Source organism: Pogona vitticeps, chromosome 6, assembly GCF_051106095.1.
Source record: "Pogona vitticeps strain Pit_001003342236 chromosome 6, PviZW2.1, whole genome shotgun sequence".
NCBI lineage: Eukaryota > Metazoa > Chordata > Lepidosauria > Squamata > Agamidae > Pogona > Pogona vitticeps.
Window position 1 is genome coordinate 88,338,454 of NC_135788.1, and position 21,746 is coordinate 88,360,199.

General features: G+C 41.7%; 1 protein-coding gene across 1 annotated transcript; it reads left to right on the top strand.

Annotated features, from left to right (window-relative positions):
• Positions 1-211: 211 nt before the first annotated feature.
• On the top strand, positions 212-9,813 carry WNT9B (Wnt family member 9B). The gene is made up of 3 exons (XM_020797982.3): positions 212-450; positions 2,954-3,219; positions 4,324-9,813. The coding sequence occupies exons 1-3, from the start codon at positions 243-245 to the stop codon at positions 4,798-4,800; spliced, it is 951 nt and encodes a 316-aa protein (XP_020653641.3). The 5' UTR covers positions 212-242; the 3' UTR covers positions 4,801-9,813.
• The last annotated feature ends 11,933 nt before the right edge of the window (positions 9,814-21,746 follow it).

Genomic DNA, 21,746 nt, shown 5'->3' on the forward strand with positions numbered 1-21,746 from the left:
CTGGAATAGTATTCTGAAATAGATTAGGAGGACCAAAAATTTCACATCCATGCTCCAGAAGCAAGTGTGAACCAAGCTTATCCTGGGGCAATGCACTGGGACAGGTCCATCAATGACAGCCTGTTTTGTGTTCACTGGCCATGAAGCATCCTTTTAAGATCACTACTTTTTCCTTTCTCCTCTTCCTTTATAGCCTGACTGGGAAGGAAGCCTTAACTCAGTTTCCTCTGCTGGGATCTTCCATGAACCCTGCCCACTGGAAGGCTCACTTGAAGCAATGTGACCTGCTCCGGCTTTCCCGGAAACAGAAAAGGCTTTGCCGGCGGGAACCTGGACTGGCTGAGACTTTGCGAGATGCCATCCGGCTCAGCGTCCTTGAGTGCCAGCATCAGTTTCGCAACGAGCGGTGGAATTGCAGCCTGGATGGCAGGGCTGACCTTCTGAAGCGAGGTATGAATGTCCACCTGTCCACAAACAGAGAGAGAGAAAGAGAGAGATGAGAAAAAAATGCTAGACCTATTACTATTTTTAGTCCTCTGCTTCTTCTACCCTCACCTTTTTCATCTAGGGCTGATTCCACCATTGGGTGAAGTAAGGCAGGTGCCCCCAGGCAGCAGATGCCTGGATGTCATGAAAAGGTGGCGAGGTATTTATGTTCTTTTTATTGGGCTTTTTTAAAATACCACAAATCTTGCAAGGATTTGGGTACTTTGGGCACCTTGACTTAGAAGGAATACCATTTGGGCTTTGCCTCACACAACAAAATGTCCTGGGCTGGTCATGTCCCTGATGTAAAAAGGATAACAAATCAGGGTAGGTAGTCTAGCCTTGTAAATTAGCCCACCAAAGATAATAGCCTAATTTTAAAAAAATGGACTGCAGTTCTCAAGGTCAGATTAGGTAAAACAAAATATTCAGTTTGCATTTAGAACCATATCTATTTGTTTTAGCAGAAGCTTCTATCACCTCTGTATCTTAACTTTCCAGGGTGCTTTATTTTGTAATTGGTCATCGGAAAGTACACATGGACATTATTTACATGTCTGACTGCAGAGGCATGTTCTGATGAACTCATACAATTGGATGAAAATTCCCGTGTGCTCTCCTCTTTGAAATGTAAGCTGAATGTCTCATCTAATTTGAGCCTACGTTGGCTTTAAAGAAGAAGAAGCCCACTCCTCTGTCACCAGCATAGATATGCAGAGTACTAACTATTTGGTAGACTAATTTAAAAAAAAACATTCTGCCAAATAGCCTGGTAGAAGAGCAGTGGCATCATCTGTATGCTGTCTACCAGCCTGCTATGTTTCTGTGAGAGCTTTGGAGAAAAAGCTGGCACAGGGAGCAGCAGAGTTGGTTGAGAAGGAATGAGCACAGCTTAGGAAGTTAGGTTTAAAAGTAATTCATTTCATTGGTTTGCTGTATTTGGAATACATGTTATTACTCATTATAGTGACTAAAAAGTAATGCGATGCACTCATCTACTATGTTGCTTGTTACTTTAGAAAAAAAGTCAGGGCTTTTAAGAGAATGGCACAAAACATGAAAAATATCTGCCAATGTGCTTCTAAAACTATAAGACGCAGCTGAAAAGTATGATCCATTATATCCAAAAAGATAAAAGCAGTCAAAATAAATGTATTCGCGAAGGCTTTCATGGCCGGGACCTAATGGTTGTTGTGGGTTTTTCAGGCTCTTTGGCCGTGTTCTGAAGGTTGTTCTTCCTAACGTTTCACCAGTCTCTGTGGCCGGCATCTTCAGAGGACAGCACTCTGAAGATGCCGGCCACAGAGACTGGCGAAACGTTAGGAAGAACAACCTTCAGAACACGGCCAAAGAGCCCGAAAAACCCACAACAACCATTAATCAAAATAAACCTCAGAACTCCAGGAACTCTCACTTATTGAGGATAAGAACTGTCATGATTTATCCCTCCAAACTGCAGAATCTAAATAAACTGAATGGCTAAATAAACTGAAGTCCTGCAGTTTGTATATAATGAATTTGTAGACTTAATTATTTATGTGCAGGACAGCTCTATAAATCCCAGCAATCAAAATACCCCACTGAAATAAGTTCATTCACAAATTTGATTCAAAAGATATATCTTGCATCTTAAAAATATATATCTTCAAATGAAAGAGATTTCATGTGCTTCATAACTATTCTCAGCTATCCTTGATCAATAAACCGGCATGCTGCTATAAATAGCAGCAAAGGCTACTTCTTAGTTTGCAAATAAGTGACTGAAGTTTCAAAAACTTTAGCAAAAGGTTGAAAAAAATAGAAAAAAGTTCAGATGTAAGGCTGATGTCAAGGCTACAGGGCATTCGTAAAATAGTGGTCAAAGGAAGATGAAGTATGAATTCAACCTAGACTTCAGAAGTACAGGGAGACCAGCCAAAGAAGACTGCTTCCACCAATAGGCTAGAAAAGACTCATTGCTTCCAGGGCAGGGTGGCTCCCTATCTGAAGCTGAGCAACTAAGGAGTTGGTTCTTGTTGAATATGGATTGCTTCAGTGGAAGTGATGTGCAGGAATGGATAGAGGCTGGGTGTGGTTGTGTCTGTTTAGACATTGTTCCAAGTGCGGCTGTTCCATTAACATTGGAGGTATGTTGCAAAATAGGATTGTTCCAAGACATTTTGCTTCCTGCGATGTAGCTGTAACTAGTGCCTCCATGTTTATTGAATGAAGTTGCATTATGCCCCAAAGCCAGGTTATTTTGCCACACGTGGAAGAAAGTTCTGCAAGTGTCACTCCCCATCCCTGGCAGTAAAAGTGGGAAACAAAAGTAATCATTTGCTGCCTTTTCATGAAATCCAAAATTGCCTGCCTGGATGGTTTATACTGCTTAATGGTAGGACCCACCAAACTTCATGTCTTTCCCCCCACCATCCTCTACAGACATGCTCTTGCCTCACTCTTGCCTGCTTCGGTTCTTCTCCCCCAGGTTTCAAAGAGACAGCTTTTCTATATGCAGTGTCTTCAGCAGCATTGACTCATTCCCTCGCTCGGGCATGCAGTGCTGGACGAATGGAGCGTTGCACCTGTGATGACTCACCGGACTTGGAGAACCGCAAAGCCTGGCAATGGGGCGTGTGTGGAGACAACCTCAAGTACAGTACCAGGTTCTTGAAGAACTTCCTGGGGCAGAAGAAGGTTGGGAAAGATCTGCGGGCCAAGGTGGATATCCACAACACTAATGTGGGCATCAAGGTGAGGATTGAGACCTTGTGTGGTTTGCATGTAGAAGAAGATGATTGGTAGATGCAAGTTTCCCTTGGCTAAAATCCTGTTCCTTAATGTAGTAGGGCTGCATTAGAGTAGGCTTATTGAATTGAGAAAGATTTGGTGAGTCAATTCCTTCATACATTCCAGTGATTCAAATGGGCTTATTCTAGTTACAACTTAAGGCGTGACTAGACAGGAGAATTTGGACATAGCCAGGTTGTGTTTAGAAGGCTCTTATCTCTGGTGCAATCTATTTCATCTCAGTTCAGTAATCCTTCCATTCACATGGGAGATGTTTCTTCTAATGTGGGAAGGATCTAGACAGCACTTCAGATTGCTCCAATTTCTTCCCTTTTCAATTACTGACACCAGCGCTCCCAACCCACTTCCCTGTCTTTTGTTGTGACTGCCATTCTGCGGGCCATGGCCACTTCTCCTTTTTTGGTTTAATGTAGTAAGTGGCATAGTGCTACACAAATACATCAACCTAGCATCGATACTCCCTTTTATTTGAAATATCTCTGTGTCACTCAGGAGAATATTTTTAAAAAAAATGTGAGAAGAGGAAAATAGAGAAGAGGGTTCCTTCAAAAGGAAATTATCAAATTAGAATGTATTTGAGCTTAACTGGGCCTGTAGGTTTCTGGGTTTTTTTGCTATGATGGTCAAGTCTATGAAATGTATATGGTAATTTAGCAAATCTACAAAAATTCATGCCACGGTAATTCTCTTTATTATTTATTTAAATCATTTTTACTCCACCTTTCTCCTTAAAAGGACCTGGGGTGGCTTGTGTTAACTAATTGTAATTCTATTGGTCTTTAAGGCATCACAGACTTTGGATTGTTGAGTTCACAAGTGTGTTCCTGTGAATTTCACAGTTCATTTTTCTGTGAACTGTTATGCAGAGATTGTGCCTATCAGACAAATCATGGCTAACATTTGTTTGATAAAACAGATCAGTGACCTGTTCTTGCCTTCAAAAGTTTTTGACCACCCATGAAATTCTCCTGCTATTTTCCAAATTATTGTCCATGAACCTGGCATGGGATCATGAGTAACTCTCTACTTCTTCTCTGCCTTCCACAGGCTGTGAAAAATGGCCTCAAGACCACTTGTAAGTGCCATGGCGTCTCTGGCTCGTGCGCAGTAAGAACCTGCTGGAAGCAGTTGTCACCTTTCCACGAAACGGGAAAGCTCCTCAAGTTACGCTATGACAATGCCGTCAAGGTGTTCAGTGCCACCAACGATGCCATGGGCCACTCAGAGCTGGTGAGCCCCCAGCACCATGCTCACCTGACTAAAAGCCCCACCTCTCCTCGCCCCACTGACTTGGTTTACATGGAGGATTCCCCAAGTTTCTGCCGGCCCAGTAGGTTTTCTGTAGGCACTGCTGGAAGAACTTGTTCCCGGGAAGTCAACTGTGACAGCATGTGCTGTGGCCGGGGTTACAACATTCAGACCCGAATGGTCACCTTCTCTTGCCACTGCCAGGTGCAGTGGTGCTGCTACGTTGAATGTCAACAGTGCATGCAAGAAGAAGTGGTATATAGCTGCAAGCAATAAAAGGTGGTCCCTGGTTGCTGTAGAAAGAAGACAACATGCCCTGGACCTCCTTGGTACTTTGGTTTCCTCTGTTATATTTGGGATGAAAGTTACTTATGGGAGTCTCATCACTTGCAGCAGTTCTACAACACTGGAGATTATTGTTCCGTATAAATGCAGGGCAAGGTAAAAGCACAACAGTACTGGCAGCCAAACTCCAGGTCAGGCTCTGGTGTGCACAAGTTGATTCTTCTAAAGAGTCAAGAGCCTTTGCTTTGAAGGTATACAAGGAGCTGTCTTATACTCTCAAGTCACCAGGCCAGCTAGCTTCAGACCTTGACCAGGAGAACTGTCCAAGGTCTCAGATAAAGAATCTTCCTAGCCTGGGAACCTTTATAAATTGAGATGTTGTGGGCTGAAACTGGGGGTGTTATCTGTGCAAAGCATGGGCCGTGCTCATACTCTTTTCTAGAGCAAGCCAAGGGTCTAGTTTAAGGTCAAGATCTGAGTAGCTACTAACTTTTCACAATGAGATGGTAGGAGTGGCTATTTTATAGAGTGCTGCTTGTCAGAATGTTCCATATAGTTTGGATTGTCCTCAGGTGCAATGAAGCATTTTATTTGGCTATATCATTCTGTTGGCTAGCATTGCAACCTTGGCTACAGGCATAGCATGAGCATGTGGTATCCTCGGCATCTGCCACAGCTCCTGCTTAGCAGTCAACCGTACTGTTGACTCCAGTCCTGGGCCCCTTATCTGGCAGTCTCCATTTGAACTCCTCTGTTCAACTTCCTTGGCAGTGCCTGCTGGAGTGATGCTGAAAATTTAAATCAGGGCCGGTAAGGTGAAGGGGCCACTCACTAGCTGTTGTTGAACTGGAAGCCCTAGCATATCTCACTAATGGTGATGCATATGGGAGCTCCTAGCCAGTGCTGGTTCAGGACAGGACAGTTGCTGTCAGGGCTGTTTGAGGAAGGACCACTAGGAGGCACTTTTGAGGACTATCCCAACAGCCAGCTAATCTCCGCTTCATAGAGTCTACTCAGTTGGACAGGGAATGGAGAACTACTTTTGGCGACCTCAGTGGTGAGCACATCCCCCCCCCTTGTTGGATCGGTGCAGGGAAAGCTGTGACACTTGAGGTGGCAGAGAGAAGGTACTGCATTCTTAAGCAGTCAAGCACTTGTAGGTCCGAAATGAAAAGGTGTGCGTGGCATAGAAGAGGGGCCTTGGGAGAGATTTGTTTCCCTTAGCATTTTGTATTGAGATAAGACTAGGAGACAGAAAACTTGTAACTTAAGTGCACCCATGACGTACCTTAGCAGAGGCAGATGTGGGAGTTTGGCCAGTGGCAAGCTTAGCTGCATGGATATCATTCTAATAGAGTAACCTCTCTATTGGGGAGAACGGCCTTTAGTTTCCAAACATTTGCATATTATGTCAGTTAAAATGCTTAGATCCGGCAATCCAAGATATCGTAACTCTATGTGAGAGCCAAAGAAGAAAATAACACCAGGAAACAGCATGAATATTATTTGCTTTGAGGCTCCTGTTCAGCTTCACCAAGTATGATGTTTTTGGCAATTACTGAAATTAGAATATGAAAGACAGTTACCATTCAGTGTGTCTTCTCATGAAGGACATCATCTGGATTGATGGTTGGAATCCTACTGATGTTCACATGAGGTTTGCATAACTTGCCACAGGTAATTATGACTGATGAGGTGCTGGGGCTTGTGTTGGTTGTTCAGTTGGGTGCATGACCAGGCACCTTGCCAATTAGCTGCAATTAGCCATGGCAAGTTACAGTAACACAAACCTTGTTGTTGTTACTTGCCATCAAGTCACCTCTGACTTATGGTGACCCTATGAATGAATAATCTCCAAAATGTCCTGTCCTCAACAGCCCTGCTCAGCTCTTGTAAACTCAAGCCTGTGGCTTCCTTTAGGGAATTGATCAATCTCATATTTTGTCTTCCTCTTTTCCTGCTGTCTTCAGTCTTTCCCAAGCGTTACTGTTTTTTTCCAGAGAATTTTGCCTTCTCTGAAATTGAAGCTCAGCCTCAATTTCATCGTTTTTGCCTCCAGAAGATAGTTCAGGCTTGATTTTTTTTTCTGGAACCCACCTGTTCATTTTTCTGGCCGTCCAGGGTATCTGCAAAGTTCTCCAGCACCATATTTCAAATGAATCATTTTTTCCCTGTCACTTTTCTTAACTGTCCAGCTTTCACAGCCATACATTGTGATTGGAAAGACAAGAGTGTGGATAATCTTGGTCTTGGCCTCCAGTGGCACATCTTTATGGGATCTTTCCTTGTTCCTTCATAGTTGCCCTTCTGAGTCTCAGTTTTCTGATTTCTTGGCTGCAGTCTCCATCTGGATTGATGACTGAACCAAGGTATACAAAATGTCTTAACTATTTCAATTTCTTCATTCTGTGTACAGACTGTGCAGATAAGGAGATAAAATGCACCCTTGTGTGATATCTTTATCCATAGGAATCTACTGTGTATCTCCATATTCTGTCCTAATGGTAGCTTCTTGTCCACAGTACAAGTTATGCATCGGGGCAATCAAGTGCTGAGGCATACCCATTTCTTTCAGATCAACTCATGGTTTCTCATGATCTGCACAGTCAAAGGCTTCGTTATAGTCTATAAAGCAAAGACTGGACTTCTGAAATTATTTAGTGTGCTCCAGTAGCCAGCAGATCCAATATCGACTGCCTCTATCTTTTTAGAACCCAGCATGAACGTCAGGCATTTCTTAAAACACTTCGTTGCAACACCTTGAGCAGCACTTTGCTTGCATGGAAAATTAAAGCAATGATCCTATAGTTACTACACTCCTTGGCATGTATTTTCTGGGGAATTGGAATATATATTGAACCCTTCCAGTCTGTGGGCCATGGTTTTGTTTTCCCTTTTTGTTGGCATATTCTTGTTAGGATTTTGACAGATTCAGTCTCTGTGGCTTTAAATAGTTCTATTGGTGTTCTGTCTACCCCTATGATTTATTTTTTCCTAGTGCTTTCAGAGCAGCTTTCACTTAACTTTGCTTCTAGGACTGCAGGTTCTTCATCATAGGATTCCTCTTCTGTCAGGATCTTTTAATCTCTCCTGTACAGGTCTTCAGTGTACTGTTTCCACCTTCTGTTTATTTTCCTCTGGTCAGATAATGTGCTTCTCTGTCAGCCATTCAGCATTTCTAATCTAGGCTTAAATTTCCCTTTGATTTCTTGGATCTTCTGGAAGAGCTCTCTTGTTGTCCTGCTCTATTTTTTGTACTGATTATTGTAATATTTCTCTTAATTCTACCTAACAATTGCTGAAAAACTGCATTCAGGGTTCTGAGCTTTACTTTTGCGTCTTATCTGTCTTTTACAAGTTTAATTGTTCCTTCCATCACCCATCTAGGTTTGTCTTTTCTTCTTACTACAGGAATTGCTTTAAAAAATCTTCCTTAATAATATCTCTGGTTTAAATCCACAGTTCTTTTCGTTCATGATCAGTTGAATTTGATAATACACATCTGTTCCTTATGTGGACTTTAAATCAATCAGAAGTGGTGTTTAAATTATATTTTAGCATTATGTTTCTTGCAGTGTTCTTTGCAAGTTTTATTCTAATGTTGGATATTAACAGTTCATAATCAGTACTCCAATTCACTCCTGGTCTTGTTTTGACAGAAAGAATGCAGTTTCTTCATCTCCTGCTTCCAATTACGTAATCCATGTGATTTCTAGATTGACCGTCTGACAATGTCCCCATGTACAGCTGTTTAGTTGCTTGAAGCATGTATTTGCAATAAACAAATAGTTGGTTTCACATAACTCTGTGATTTGTTCTCCTCCTTTATTTCTGTCCCCTAGACCAAAATTTCCAATTACATTTGGCTCTACTTTCCTCCCTGCTTTTGCATTCCAATCACCTATGATTATAAGCATATCATGTTTTTGTATGTGATGAATTCCCTCTTGGATGCTTGCATAAAAGCTTTCAATAGACTTGAATGATGTTTATGCTGATAGATATTCTACAGAGTCTGATTGATATTAATCAGGTCTTGAATTGTAGCCCCTAACTGCCTGTGCTGCATCTTGTGTCAGTATTAGCTTCTGGATTTGTCATTTCCAGAGTAGAACGTTTTATAGTTGTCTGACAGAAAATACACCATTCTAGTTCACTTGAGCTTACTCTAGCACCAAGCACTGCAATGTTTATACACTCGATTTCTTCTTAATGGTTTCCAGTTTGCCTTGATTCATACTTGTCATATTTCTTGCCCCAATTGTGTGTGTTGTACAACATTACACCTTTCTTTCACTTCTGTGCATCTCAGCCATTAGACATCCTTTCTTTTAATCTAGTTGTGTCATTAGTGACAGAGCGATTTATACTTGTCCTTTGCTCTTCCCCAGCTGCTGATTTAATACTTTCTGGCCTGTGAATCTCATCTTCCAGCACTATCTCTTTTTTCATTTTGGGCTATCTCATCGTAGGGTTTTTATGGTAAGGAAGGTCCAGGAGAGGTTTACCATTGCCACTTTCTACATAGTACCAACAAGAGTTAGCTTGAATATCTATCATTGCCTCCACCAGTGTCACCTTCATCTGCCACTTCTTCCCAGTAGCTGCCTTGAGGAGAGTAGATGCATCTGAGTTGTCTCAGCTGCAACTATTCTGCCTTGGGTGACACTGCTAGGAGTCCAGGTTTATAATAGAATATGGCATCTTGACAGCATTTCAGCTTCACTGACACACTCAAACCCCTTCACTATGTTAAGGTGTACATCCAAGAAGGGGATCAGTCATGTTAGCTGGGGCTAATGGGAGTTGTGATAGAAAATACGTGGAAGGTGCCAGGACCAAGAAGGCTACCTAACATGTGGGGTTATAGAATTTTGTCTTGCTTGGCCTGTGTGGCCTGTGCTCCTTGCAGCTAGCAAGTGTGATCATGTGGACTAGAATCCAACTTCTTTTCATGTGATGAAAAATCTCCAGCACTCGTTGTTGGTGTCCATGTTCTGTGTTCCCTATTGTAATTGCTACTGGCACTCTACCTTTATTCTTTCAACTAATATACTGCTATATTCTTCCTGGCTGTCGGCCATATGCTTTGTACATTTTTATCTCTATCACGCTTTGCATTTGCTAAGGCATCCTTAGATCTTAATTCCAAGTGATGCAGTTATAATCTCCACATTATTGCCAGTTGGGCTCTAATTGGTTTTGATTCTAAATACTTTGATAATTATTAAGCATGAGCTGACCCATTATTTATGAGTTAGTCATGTTAATCCTTAAGGGGGAAAAAATTAAGGCTTCCCACGGGATTTCAGGACATCTGGCTGGTTTGGTGGGTCCGTGCAGGGGAAGGACAGAAATATTTATTTATCTGTTCCTCCCAAACACACAGTTTCACTTAGTGGAGGCTGCAGCACACCCATAATGGGACGGAATGGACATCACCACACTTTGGGGCTTTCAGTATGAAATCATTCCAGATGATCAAGTGAGCCAATCCAGATGGTAGTGTATGCTGGTACAACCATGTGACCTACCAAGTGATACACAGTCTTGTATGGTGGTCTGTCAAGTTGCTAGTTCATTTTTCCATCTTGGGCAAGTTGCAAAAGCAGTTGACATAGAAATATGTAGGGAGCAGGTTCTGTTTAACGTAATGGCTTGTAGACCGTGCGAACCTGTGTTGCTGGGTTGTGTCAGGGAGAAGGAGACGAAAGGAGAACATAATTAGCAGTACCTAACACTTACAATGCTGGTTAGATAGTTCAGTAAGTTCGGTATCTGGCTGGGGAGCCAGAGGTTGGGAGTTCGATTCCTCATTGTGCACCCCAGAAGAGCCAGCCTTATTTCAATATTGCCTACAGCATAAATAAAACAATACTTCCTGAGTCCTTTCAAAAACTGCACATGAGTGACCAGCTTAGGTGTTTAGCAAAGCCATGTTACTACAGTATTTTAGCTGCAGAAAAGGAACATCGGCAGAGCTGGCCCTACCACGAGGCTGAGGCAACCGCTGAGGGGTGGGGAGGAAACAGTGGTATACCAGCTTGTTCTTTTCTGCCACACAACCCATCTCAGGACCTTAAGCTAATTTGGTTCCTCTGGTCTGTTAGAGCAGTGGTCCCCAACCTTGGGCCTCCAGAAGTTCTTGAACTTCAACTCCCAGAAATCCTGGCCAGCAGAGATGGTGGTGAAGGCTTCTAGGAATTGTAGTCCAAGAACATCTGGAGGCCCAAGGTTGGGGACTACTGTGTTAGAGGACTCTCCCAGTTTAGTAAACAGAACTGCCAGTCCAGTTGGCTTCTTTCTATACATGGAATGGGAGGGCAGAGCAAAATGTGTGGGGCATATTTTTATCATAAAATGTAGTGTAAGGGAAAAGGGGGACAAACTCCAAGCTGTCCCCAGCTAGAGCCAACACACTTCCCAGAAGCCCTGTGTGGTGAGAGGAGATAGAGATGAGGAGTAGGAGTGGGAATTCATTCTTCTCCTGTGTGCTGGGTTTGATGTTAAAAATAGAGCTTCTTCCAGACTGAGACAACCTACTAGTCATTAAGCAGGCATTGTATCTTTTCCTTCAGGATGGGTTTTCTCAGTTTGAAATCAGTAGTTGAGGGAAAACACAGGAGGCTTACAAATTGAGAACCATGTCATCTGGATTGCCTATAAAATTCCACTAATGAGGAAGGGCAACACTATCAGAAAAGCATAATCTGAAAGCATTGCTCTGCTGGCCTGTTTCACAGCTGGATTATAATTCTTGATCATTAGTAACTGAGCTGCAGTTTATCGTATAGTGGCCATTGCAGTCTCAGTCTTCTCTGGGCTCATAAATCGCTTTTAGAATGTGGTGCCTTCCATGTGTGATGGACCACTAGCCCTATTCATCCCCAGATAGCACTGACATTTGTCATCCAACATGTCTGGAAAGTTATAGGCTGAGGAAACTGCACTGCAGTGGATGGATTGAACAGGCTACATTTTCATCTAAGTTCCTCACCATGCTTATTTCAGACATTTGCCTGCTCTACCCTAAACTAGCTTTACTGCTCCCAAGTGTAATGCAGATGCTGTCCTGTTGTCAGTGGTGAATTACTGGTCTTTGGTATGTGGAATAAAAGGAAGTGGGCTTCCATCTTGTCTTCCGCCTCAGGCAGCAAAATGTCATGGCTGGGGCCACCCTAATGTTTCCCAATATATTCTCATCCCCATTTTTGAAATAAAGATTCTTTGTGGAAACCACTGAAACCATTTTCAGCTTCCATGTATAACAGTTTTACAAATTTATTCTGAGTGGGCACCAGCTAGCTGTTCGCTGAACTAGGCTTTGGCGAATTTTATAAGGAAAGCAAAACTAGAAATGCAGCATGTTTGCTTCTCATTCTCTCGACTCTAGTTACACGCATAAGACATTGGAGTGGCCACAGACCTCTGGCCTGCAACAAAAGGGAGTTACTGGTTTAGCTTTGTTAATTTAGCAACTGTAATGGATGCCACATAATCCTGTTGCATTTTTATGCAAGCAGAAGGCAAATGACAGAAAATTCAAGTACTTCTGATTGGCCATTAATGAGTCCCTGCTGGGATTCTCAAGCATGTGTTAAACCAGCAGGTATATCTGCCCCACAAGAATTGCAGCAGTACTGTAACTTGTTAACTGTCAGCTAGACACGAGTTCATGATGCGGCATTTACTTTCTGCATGTGTAAAAAAGTGACAGGATATCAGTCATTTATTTGAATAAACTTTGAATGCTTCTAAGGGAAGATTTGGGGCATTTTTCCTACCTCAGAATGTACAGCTCTTTAGGATAGATTTGACTATTTATGTTATTTATATCCTTTTAATGTTTCCCATAAAGTTGGTTGGATAAGTATTGTCTAATTGTATTGCCACCTTACTTGTATATGACATTAATTGTAAATAATACAATGTGTGCCTTAATTTTTTACCGGACGTCTGTTTTTATACTGCTGATAATACTGTCCCAGAGGTGTTGCACTAATATTTGCTGTGTTCATGTCCAGCAGGAACCAAGTGTTTTTTTTTTTTAAAAAAAACTCTGTTAGTCTTCTTTTGGGTTGTCCTTTTTTAAGCACAGATGGAGTGTGGTGCATAAGATCAAAAATTACTGGCCTGAATCCAACCAGAAATTGTTAGCTGGCATCGAGGCTGTTTCCACAAAAAACAGTATGTTGGGTATTCAGTTAATAGATTGCCTGCAAGCCACCTGCTTTGATGCTTTAGGTGATTCCCATGTTGACTAGCTAATTTACAGAACTTTTTGTTAATTAAAATGCTCACGAAATGTGACACAGTGGTTAAATTTTCATAGTGGGGAGATGTAGGCTTAAATGAAGCACACAAAGTGACATTGGACAAGTTAACCTGTTTGTCTCTTGTGCCCATTACAATAAACTGACTAAAACTTGAATCTGCTGATTCTTTTTGGGTCCTTTCCCATAAAAAAAGGTGGGGAGGATATGCTGACTCTTTCTTAACATGGACACCTCATTGCCTTGGATGGTTACAGTAGATTCTAAGATGGCTGACTGAGACTTCTCCATCTTTTATCATTAAAATATTGAGAGTGTCTTGATGGATTTCAGATGAGTGGAGCAGGAAAAAAAAACCCTGCAAATGTTCTATGAGAAGTCCTCTCATCTTTTGTTTGTCCAGAAGTGGCCTAAGGCCAACTGTCCTTCACCACAAGCCACTTCTTAAAGCTTTGTGGAACTCCACAGCAAGAACTAGGCAGTGCAAGTGGGAAGGGAGATGAGGGGATTTTCGGCATGGATGAACAGAATCCTGCTCATTCTTGTTTGCCAGGAAGCTGTTTCCCATGACATTTTAAGCTAGCTAGCTGTTATAGGAGCATGGGAGGCCTTCAAACCTTTTACTTCAGCACAGTGTAGAGGTGAGGTGTTTGTGGACATCAAAGTATATTTCAGATTAGTTTCAGGCTGGGCATATAGGGCATGAGGCACCGTGAACCTCTCACCACCAGGACTTCAGGAGTTGATTTGGGCACCTCAATAGGTTAAACAACAACTAATAGCCAGAAAAAATAACTTTTTAATGGCAGTTCCACTGTTACAGATCTCCCACCCACTACTCTGGGAGCTCTGCCAAGCCAGTCTCTCTCTCTACTTTAAAGTAAGCTGTCAACAATTTTTCATTTTGTTAGACTTTTTCTATGAGATACCTTTTTTTTGGCTGTTCTGTATCATTATACCAATGCAGTTGTGTGTTCATCATCTTTCAGTTATATGTTGTTATTTGCTTTTATTATGTAACCCTCTTGGGAACACATTATTTTTGAAACCTAGGTACAAATATATGAATAAACATTGATATCATCTCATCTTCCCTGAAATTCAATACTGAGTATGTTCACATATTCACATGGGAGAAATGAAGTCGTGGGTGATAAATCAAATTACTGAACACAGACATGTGTACCGACTCTTTCTTTCTGTATAACTACGATTCTCACCATGCCTCTGTCTCATACATCCAAGGTATGCACACACATCTCCCTCAGTCTATTCCTTTTTTTCAGTTCCTCTACTTATTTTTTCCTTTTCTTCTGTGCTTCTATATTGATTCTTCTAGTCAGAGAAGTTGTGTCAAATAGTTCCCTTAAATTTACAAGGGGAAATGAAATATACTCCTCAAATTGTTGCAAAATATACAGTATATATTGGTAAATACAGCAAAATTACAAAAATAACCAAACCAACAAATTACAAAGATAAAACTAATCTGATACATAAACTTAATTTTTAAAAATGCTAAAATAAAAAGAAAACATACATAAATTCATACATAATATATATCTGAAAAATAAATATTCTTATGCGCACACACATGAGAAATGATCCATGGTGATATACTTCTGTGGAGGTTCAGAACATCTTGGCTGCTTGAAGGCTCTTGGCCAATTTTTATTTATGGAAGGATAACAATTTTTATTCATTCTTGCAGCCAGCTTCGTGACACACGAACAAAGCATCTTTGGCCCTGACAGCTCTACCTTCTGGTGAGCCACTTTGGAGGGATGTTGGTTGACCTACTGACCTGCTGCCTGTCACTCAGGGTTCAAAATGATGCCGCAGGAGAACTAGTTGCTGGCCTCAAAACTGTTTGACAATTATTTCTTCAGAATTTAGATGGAGAACTATCATGAGTACTTTCAGACCACTCCATAATAGTATCACTTGCTAAAAGTTCTTCAGGAGTTGTACAGTTCTTGGAAAACACAAAGGTTAAAGTTGGAGAAACACTGGTATCCTTTATCCGGCCAATGTGCAAAACATTTTCTGTGGAACATCGCTACAGCCAACTTAGCACATTTTCCTGCTCACATTCTTGCTTGACTGACTTGATCACAAACAAGTGAGGGGGAGTGGTATCTTAACTGCAAAAGGTGCATGTTGGTACACTGAGGAACCCCCAAATCTTTTTTTTTTTTTGCTTACAAAAAATTTTCTGCTTTGTAGAGAGCTTAAACACACGCACACATCTGGTAACACAGGTATCAGCCCACCCATGCCCCATATGACTCTGGGAAGAAAAGGGAGTCTTCAGAGGTTCACTTATAATGGATCAATATACTTTTAAGGGACAGTGTTCCTTCCTTCCTTCCTTCCTTCCTTCCTTCCTTCCTTCCTTCCTTCCTTCCTTCCTTCCTTCCTTCCTTCCTTCCTTCCTTCCCTTCCCTCCCTCCCTCCCTCCCTCCCTCCCTCCCTTCCTTCCTTCCTTCCTTCCTTCCTTCCTTCCTTCCTTCCTTCCTTCCTTCCTTCCTTCCTTCCTTCCTTCCTTCCTTCCTTCCTTCCTTCCTTCCTTCCTTCTCCTCATGGGGATCCAAGGCAGCTCACAACAACTACAACTATACAACCATTTAAAAAACATACAAATACCATATTAAACACAAATATATACCAAGTTTAAAACCAGGATTAAAAACAATTTTAAAATATTTTTAAAATGTTTTAAAATCTCTAAGTTTAAGAAATATAGCATTTTTGAGATGCTAACTGCTTAAAAGCCTGCCTGGAAAGGAAGGTATTTGCCTGACAATGGAAGGACAACAGAGAGGGTGCCAACTGGTTGATTTTTATTTCTCCGTTTATAACAATGCTACTGAGGATGGGTAAATACTGAGTGCAATTCATCTTTTGAGAAAACCCTAAAATTTGAGCAAAAGAGCCTAAGTTTTTATTGACCATGGAGATTTTTGAAAACCTTTAAAGCAAAATTTATAGATTCATCTGTTTGGATAGAGAAAGCTGAGTACTTAGCTCCTTGAATTTCTACATATTCAGAGCCATCCTTGTGGCACTGAATTAGTTACCTGTATACAATTGTCTTCTCTGCTGTAGGATGGGAATGGCTTTATTTCTTGCTTGTAGCCTCTGCAGGTAGTTGAGAATGTTGTTCAGTTCATTTTTTATATCAAATTACTTTTTTACTTGCAGATTTCTTTATAAATTCAAAAGGAAGAGCAAGTAAAAAGATACGACTGGGGAAAGGAAAGGGTGGGAAAATAAGATGAAGTGATAGTTTTGTTCTTCCTTAATAACTATAGTTACCAATCATCCTCTGATAATTGCTTATACAGTACTGTACGTACATTTCAGAGATTTGAGCCTCATGCCTATCTAACACATGTTGACACATTTGAAACAGAACATTGCTTGCCCTGTTGGAGGAGGCTGTCACAACGGCACTGTTTCAGCCTGCAATCCTGGTGCTAGCTGTGGATCCTTGAGATCAAGCCATGAATGTCTGGACAGGCACTAACAGAGAACACTTTCAAATCCAGAACTATCCTTTGACGACCTTTCAAATGGAGAACTGTGAAGACACAGTCATCTTCTGAAGAAGACACAACCTTTTGCCTTAGGTTGAATCACAAATGGGTTGAAGCACGGGGGGCAGGGGGAGGACCAATGCTTGGGACCGGAAAAGCAAAAGCAAGTTTGGTTCATAAGGGGTATTCACACCTGTTTCTACCTACTCCAGCTGGAGTGGGTTTTATGCTTGTAGCATACTGGGTTGCAAGGGATGAACACTAGAAGGTTGCTGTGTGGGTGGTCCTTCCTTTGGGGCAAAAGTACACAGTGAATTAGATGGCCTCAGATGATTCAGGAGTCCTCTGGCCCCTAGCTACTAATCCCCCACCATCTGAGAAACAGTTTGCAGCTGATATGGGGAGCAGCACCCCACTGGTTTCTTGCTCCTTCACCTTCTTCTTCTTCTTCTTCTTCTTCTTCTTCTTTTGGCATAAGCAGATATTAGATCACACACATGTATTGCATATTCATATTCCTTCAGGGCCCAGGTGTGACCCTACTCATAAAGACGTGTGTAGTTTCTTCTTGAGTTTCAAGAGATTCCCAACAAACCCCTCACTGCCTTTGCTGTGATATCGCAGGTGTTAGGGCTGTTTTCCAAACGTGTTACCTAACAGAGCAGCCACATTCCATACCCCTCTTTTAAGCACTTGGCACGCGCAAGCGCTCCTCCCACTGCACGTGCAGTGTTCAGGTGTTAATCCTTGGAGTTTCCCAGAATGCCTCTCCTGAAAGCTATGAGCTCTTGAGGTTTCTGCAACCCAGACGTTTTTGTTTTGGGTTTGTTTTTGTTTTTTTGTCTGGGGAACAACTCCCTTTATAGAGACAAGACTGGCCTTCCCAACCATATATTAACAGGCCTTTCACTCTCCTTTGGAACAGCAGGAGCTGAAAAAAAAACAGTGACAACTATGGTCACGAGAGCACAGAGTTTGGCTTGAAATTTTAGGTTCCAGCTCATGGTCTCTATCTCATGCTTTTTAAATACCTACATCAGTGATTCCCAACCTTGGGTAACTTGGGTGTTCTTGGACTGCAGTTCCTAGAAGCCTTCGCCAACTAGAAGTCTTAGCTGGGGTTTCTGAGAGTTGCAGTCCAAGGTTGGGAAACACTGCCTTAAATGGAACTGGTTGGGGCTATCAATATAGCATCAGCAATGTACTGATGACATATTCTTGCCTACTAATCGCACGGAGGCTGAACAGAGGTTTGTAGGATGTAGGTGATAGGGGTGGTTGAATAAGATGAAGCTTAATCCAGAGAAGACAAAGTATTGTGGAGTTCTGGATCTTGGTAGGAGGGTGCAGGCAGTTCAGAATGGGTTTGTGCCCCCCTTAGCAGGATCAAATTCACAGCCAAGAGCCGTGGCACTGTCTGTGGAAGCTCAGAGGGCAGCAGAAGCCAGGCCTTCTAGTTTTATGGATTTTGGCTGTTACCCCAAATGATGGCTACACCTGGAGAAGCTGGACATACCATAGCCCCAATCATGCATGCACTAGTAACAGCTGTACTAGACTAAATCAGTATACTGTATGCAGGGCTCCTACTGAAGACAACTGGGAAACATCACCTGGTTTACAGTGTGGCTCCTTGTATGGTTAATGAGACAAATTAGTCAGAACAAAGTAAACTGAGGGCCTAATCACATGGACCATTTGAATTGTTTCTTTCCCTTCCTTTTTATTGATATGTTTGTATGCAAAGTCACATGGTATATATACTGCTGTGTCCATTCACATGGCTGTCATATCTATCTACCAGTGATTTTTTGCTGTTTGTACTGGTTCTGTAGACTGTATGTGCCATCTCATATACATAGATTCATTTTCTGTCCTGTTTCTGGGTGTCTGGGTGTCTAAATTTTCTGTTTTTAAAAAAATCTTAAGTATATATTACTAAAGTGGTATATACATGACATTTTCCTGTCACTTCCAATTGTTAATCAATGTGCCATTTGGTGGGATATGTCACTAGATAAATGTAGGGCAGCATTAAAAAGGAATTGTTGAAAAGCTGGTGGTGGGGGTGAATTAATTATATGCTACACAAAACTGGCATATAGATAATAGTGACAGTATAATGTATAAGAAGGAAGACATAGGCTAAGTGATATATAGGTAAACTGTTGTGGAGAAAACATATAAAAGAAAAAGCAAGTGTATTCGCGAAGGCTTTCACGTCTGGGATCTAATGGTTGTTCTGGGTTTTTCAGGCTCTGTGGCCGTGTTCTGAAGGTTGTTCTTCCTGACGTTTCGCCAGGTTGCTGTCCTCTGAAGATGCCGGCCACAGAGACTGGTGAAACGTCAGGAAGAACAACCTTCAGAACACGGCCAAAGAGCCCGAAAAACCCAGAACAACCCCAAAAAGCAAGTGATTTATCACTAAGCATGTAAAAAAATTATTTTTAAAGGGTACAAATGTAGTGGCCATGGTGCGCAAAATCACAATCCATTCACAAAGTAAATAAATCAACAATAACATTCACATGCACAAAAACAATAAGGACTTAAGTAATAAAGGGATCGGTACATTTTAAAACAATCATGCCAGTGAGGCGGGGAAAAAACTGATTGGCTTGCCAAATGAAACGATGTTACCCGTGAGTCATGTAGACAGAAATGTATAAAATGATTTAAATAATGGCAGAATTGATATAACTGGGGTTCTTTTGGTATATATGACTGCACCCTGGTTCTCTTCCATTTGCATTAATCTGTGTCTAGTTAGAAATACTGGGTTTTTTTTCCTACAATGTTCAGGACAAGATAATTTAGAGAACTTTCTGTAACTGGATGAATCTGATTAGTATCAGAAAATCTGCTAACTGGCCTGCCATTTCAAATAAATCAAAATGGCATCCGGGGGAGCTTTCTTAGCAATGGCCTTTTACTTCGTGCTATTCCCAGCTCAGGGCTGTAAGATATCTCATTCGCCACACCTTTTAAAAACAGCTTTTAAATTCCTGGTTAAACCATTTATCCAATGTGGCCTAGAGAGGGAGTTATACTTGTTTATCTTTTGACGGACAGAACCTTGTGGGTGATTTATTTGTGAAGGAATTAAACTAGGTAACTCACCTTGGCAAACTGCCACTAACTAACAAGGCACTGGTTTGCATTGCAAGGCACACACCTGATGGTTCAATAGCCGCTCACTCGGTAACAAAACTACTCAGAAGTTCAAAGGAATTGACAGAAGAGCACACGCCGTAGATAAACTGCCCGAGCAGGCACAGATGATCTAACCGGGCAAACATTACTTTTTGGGCTACAACTCCAAAATTACCTAGAAGCACCAATATTTCCTGTATTTACAACCAAAACAGTGTCCATGCCAAAAGCAGGTATAAAACTCAGTTTAAATTGTTCCAGAGGATTCCTCTCTAATTCAAGAAAGCCTGCTGCTTCCCAAACACTTTGGGCTCAAACCTTAGGTGGAACAAAAGATGCCACCTGAGTTCTAATTTCTTCTGCAACCCACTGTTTCAATGACTTCCTGGAGCATGCAGATAGGAAGCAAAGGCAGAGCAGAATATTATCCCCATATATTAACAGGAAGATACCTTTTTTGAGGGGGGTTACAGCTCTCAGGACTCCCCAGAGGGCAAGGGCACTGTCAGCACTGGTGATATTTGAGACTTTGCTCCTGATCCCTGTTGTCTTTCAGAGGTGTGATTGGCCGGGATGCAGGACAGGACTATTTTCTGCTGCAGCACATCCTCTTTAGAAAGGTTTGATTGACTTCTTCTTTTGAGGCTGTTAGGCAAATGGAAAAGCCTTTGCTAGTTTTGCAAATGTTGCTATCTCTCCTGTTTCAACTTTTTTTAATGACTCTAGTTTTAATGTTTTCTGTTCACAGTCTTGCATTTTCTGGTCAATATGCATATAGATGCAACTTTAAAGTACATCAATAATGTCAGGGAGATGTGGTGGCAGAGAAAAGGCAGAGACTTTTCTTGATCTATTTCCTTTCATACATTTTTGCTTTCAAGTCCATCAGCCCCAGATCTAGCACAAAACATCTGGAATTTCAGAGTAGGCTGAAATATACTGAAGGGGCACATGGTAGGGAATTATGAGTTATAAAGTAATGAATTGTTTGGAGCACTGGTTCTCAAGCATGGGTTCCTAGATGTTCTTGGACTACAACCCCCAGACATGCTGAGCAGCACAGCTGGTGGTGAAGGCTTTTGCAAGTTATTGTCCAAGAACATCTGGGGACCTAAGTTTAGGAACTGCTGGTTTAGCGAAAGGGATGAGCAACCATACCTGACCCTTGGTTCAATTTCCTGCAGCCTTTGGACTAATTCAAGATAGCAAATGAGTTGGCTCAATCTCATGTGGTCATCTGCATTAGATGAGCTGCTCCCTTGAGATCTTCATGAACAAGTAGGGAGAGGCGGTCTTGCCCCCTTTGGCTCTGGCACCATTTATAGCTGGTTTAGGCTGGTGTGTGATCCCCTAATTAAAATAACTGCAGGGTGGTGGTGGTCCCCACCTCTGATCCACAGTCTACCTATGAAATTACTTGGCATTAGGCTTAAGGCACAAAAGAAAAAGAAAAAAATTACTGCTAGAAGGTAAGGAAATGGTCTTAGGCTCAAGATGGCTTTAAGAAGAATGGGACCAATTCATAGAAGAAAGATCTATCAGAGACTATTAGTTTTGTTATGTAAATGCAGAGCTTGGCAGTTGCTGTTGGGCCTACAATTCCCACAATCCCCTGACCAGCTGAACTATGTAGATTCTGGGGGTTGTAGTCCAAAGAGAACTGAAGTCCAGCTTTGAGGAAAGGGAACACCCAACCTGAGAGACAATACATATTTTTAAGTATCTGACACGAGGGAAAACCATGATGTCTATTGTTTTCATACCTATTTAAAGGCTTTTCAAAAGCTTCTGATTGGTGATTTTGAAGAAAGGCTAGTGGATTGGAGCAATTGTTTTGGTTGGATCCAACTGGCTTTTCTTGCAACCTTGCATGTAAAGCCCACCTAATGAGATTCAGCCATCAACGAAAATGGAAGCAAAGACTCATAGCCTGCAATTTCCACAGTTCCCCTATCCGTCCAAACTGCTCTTC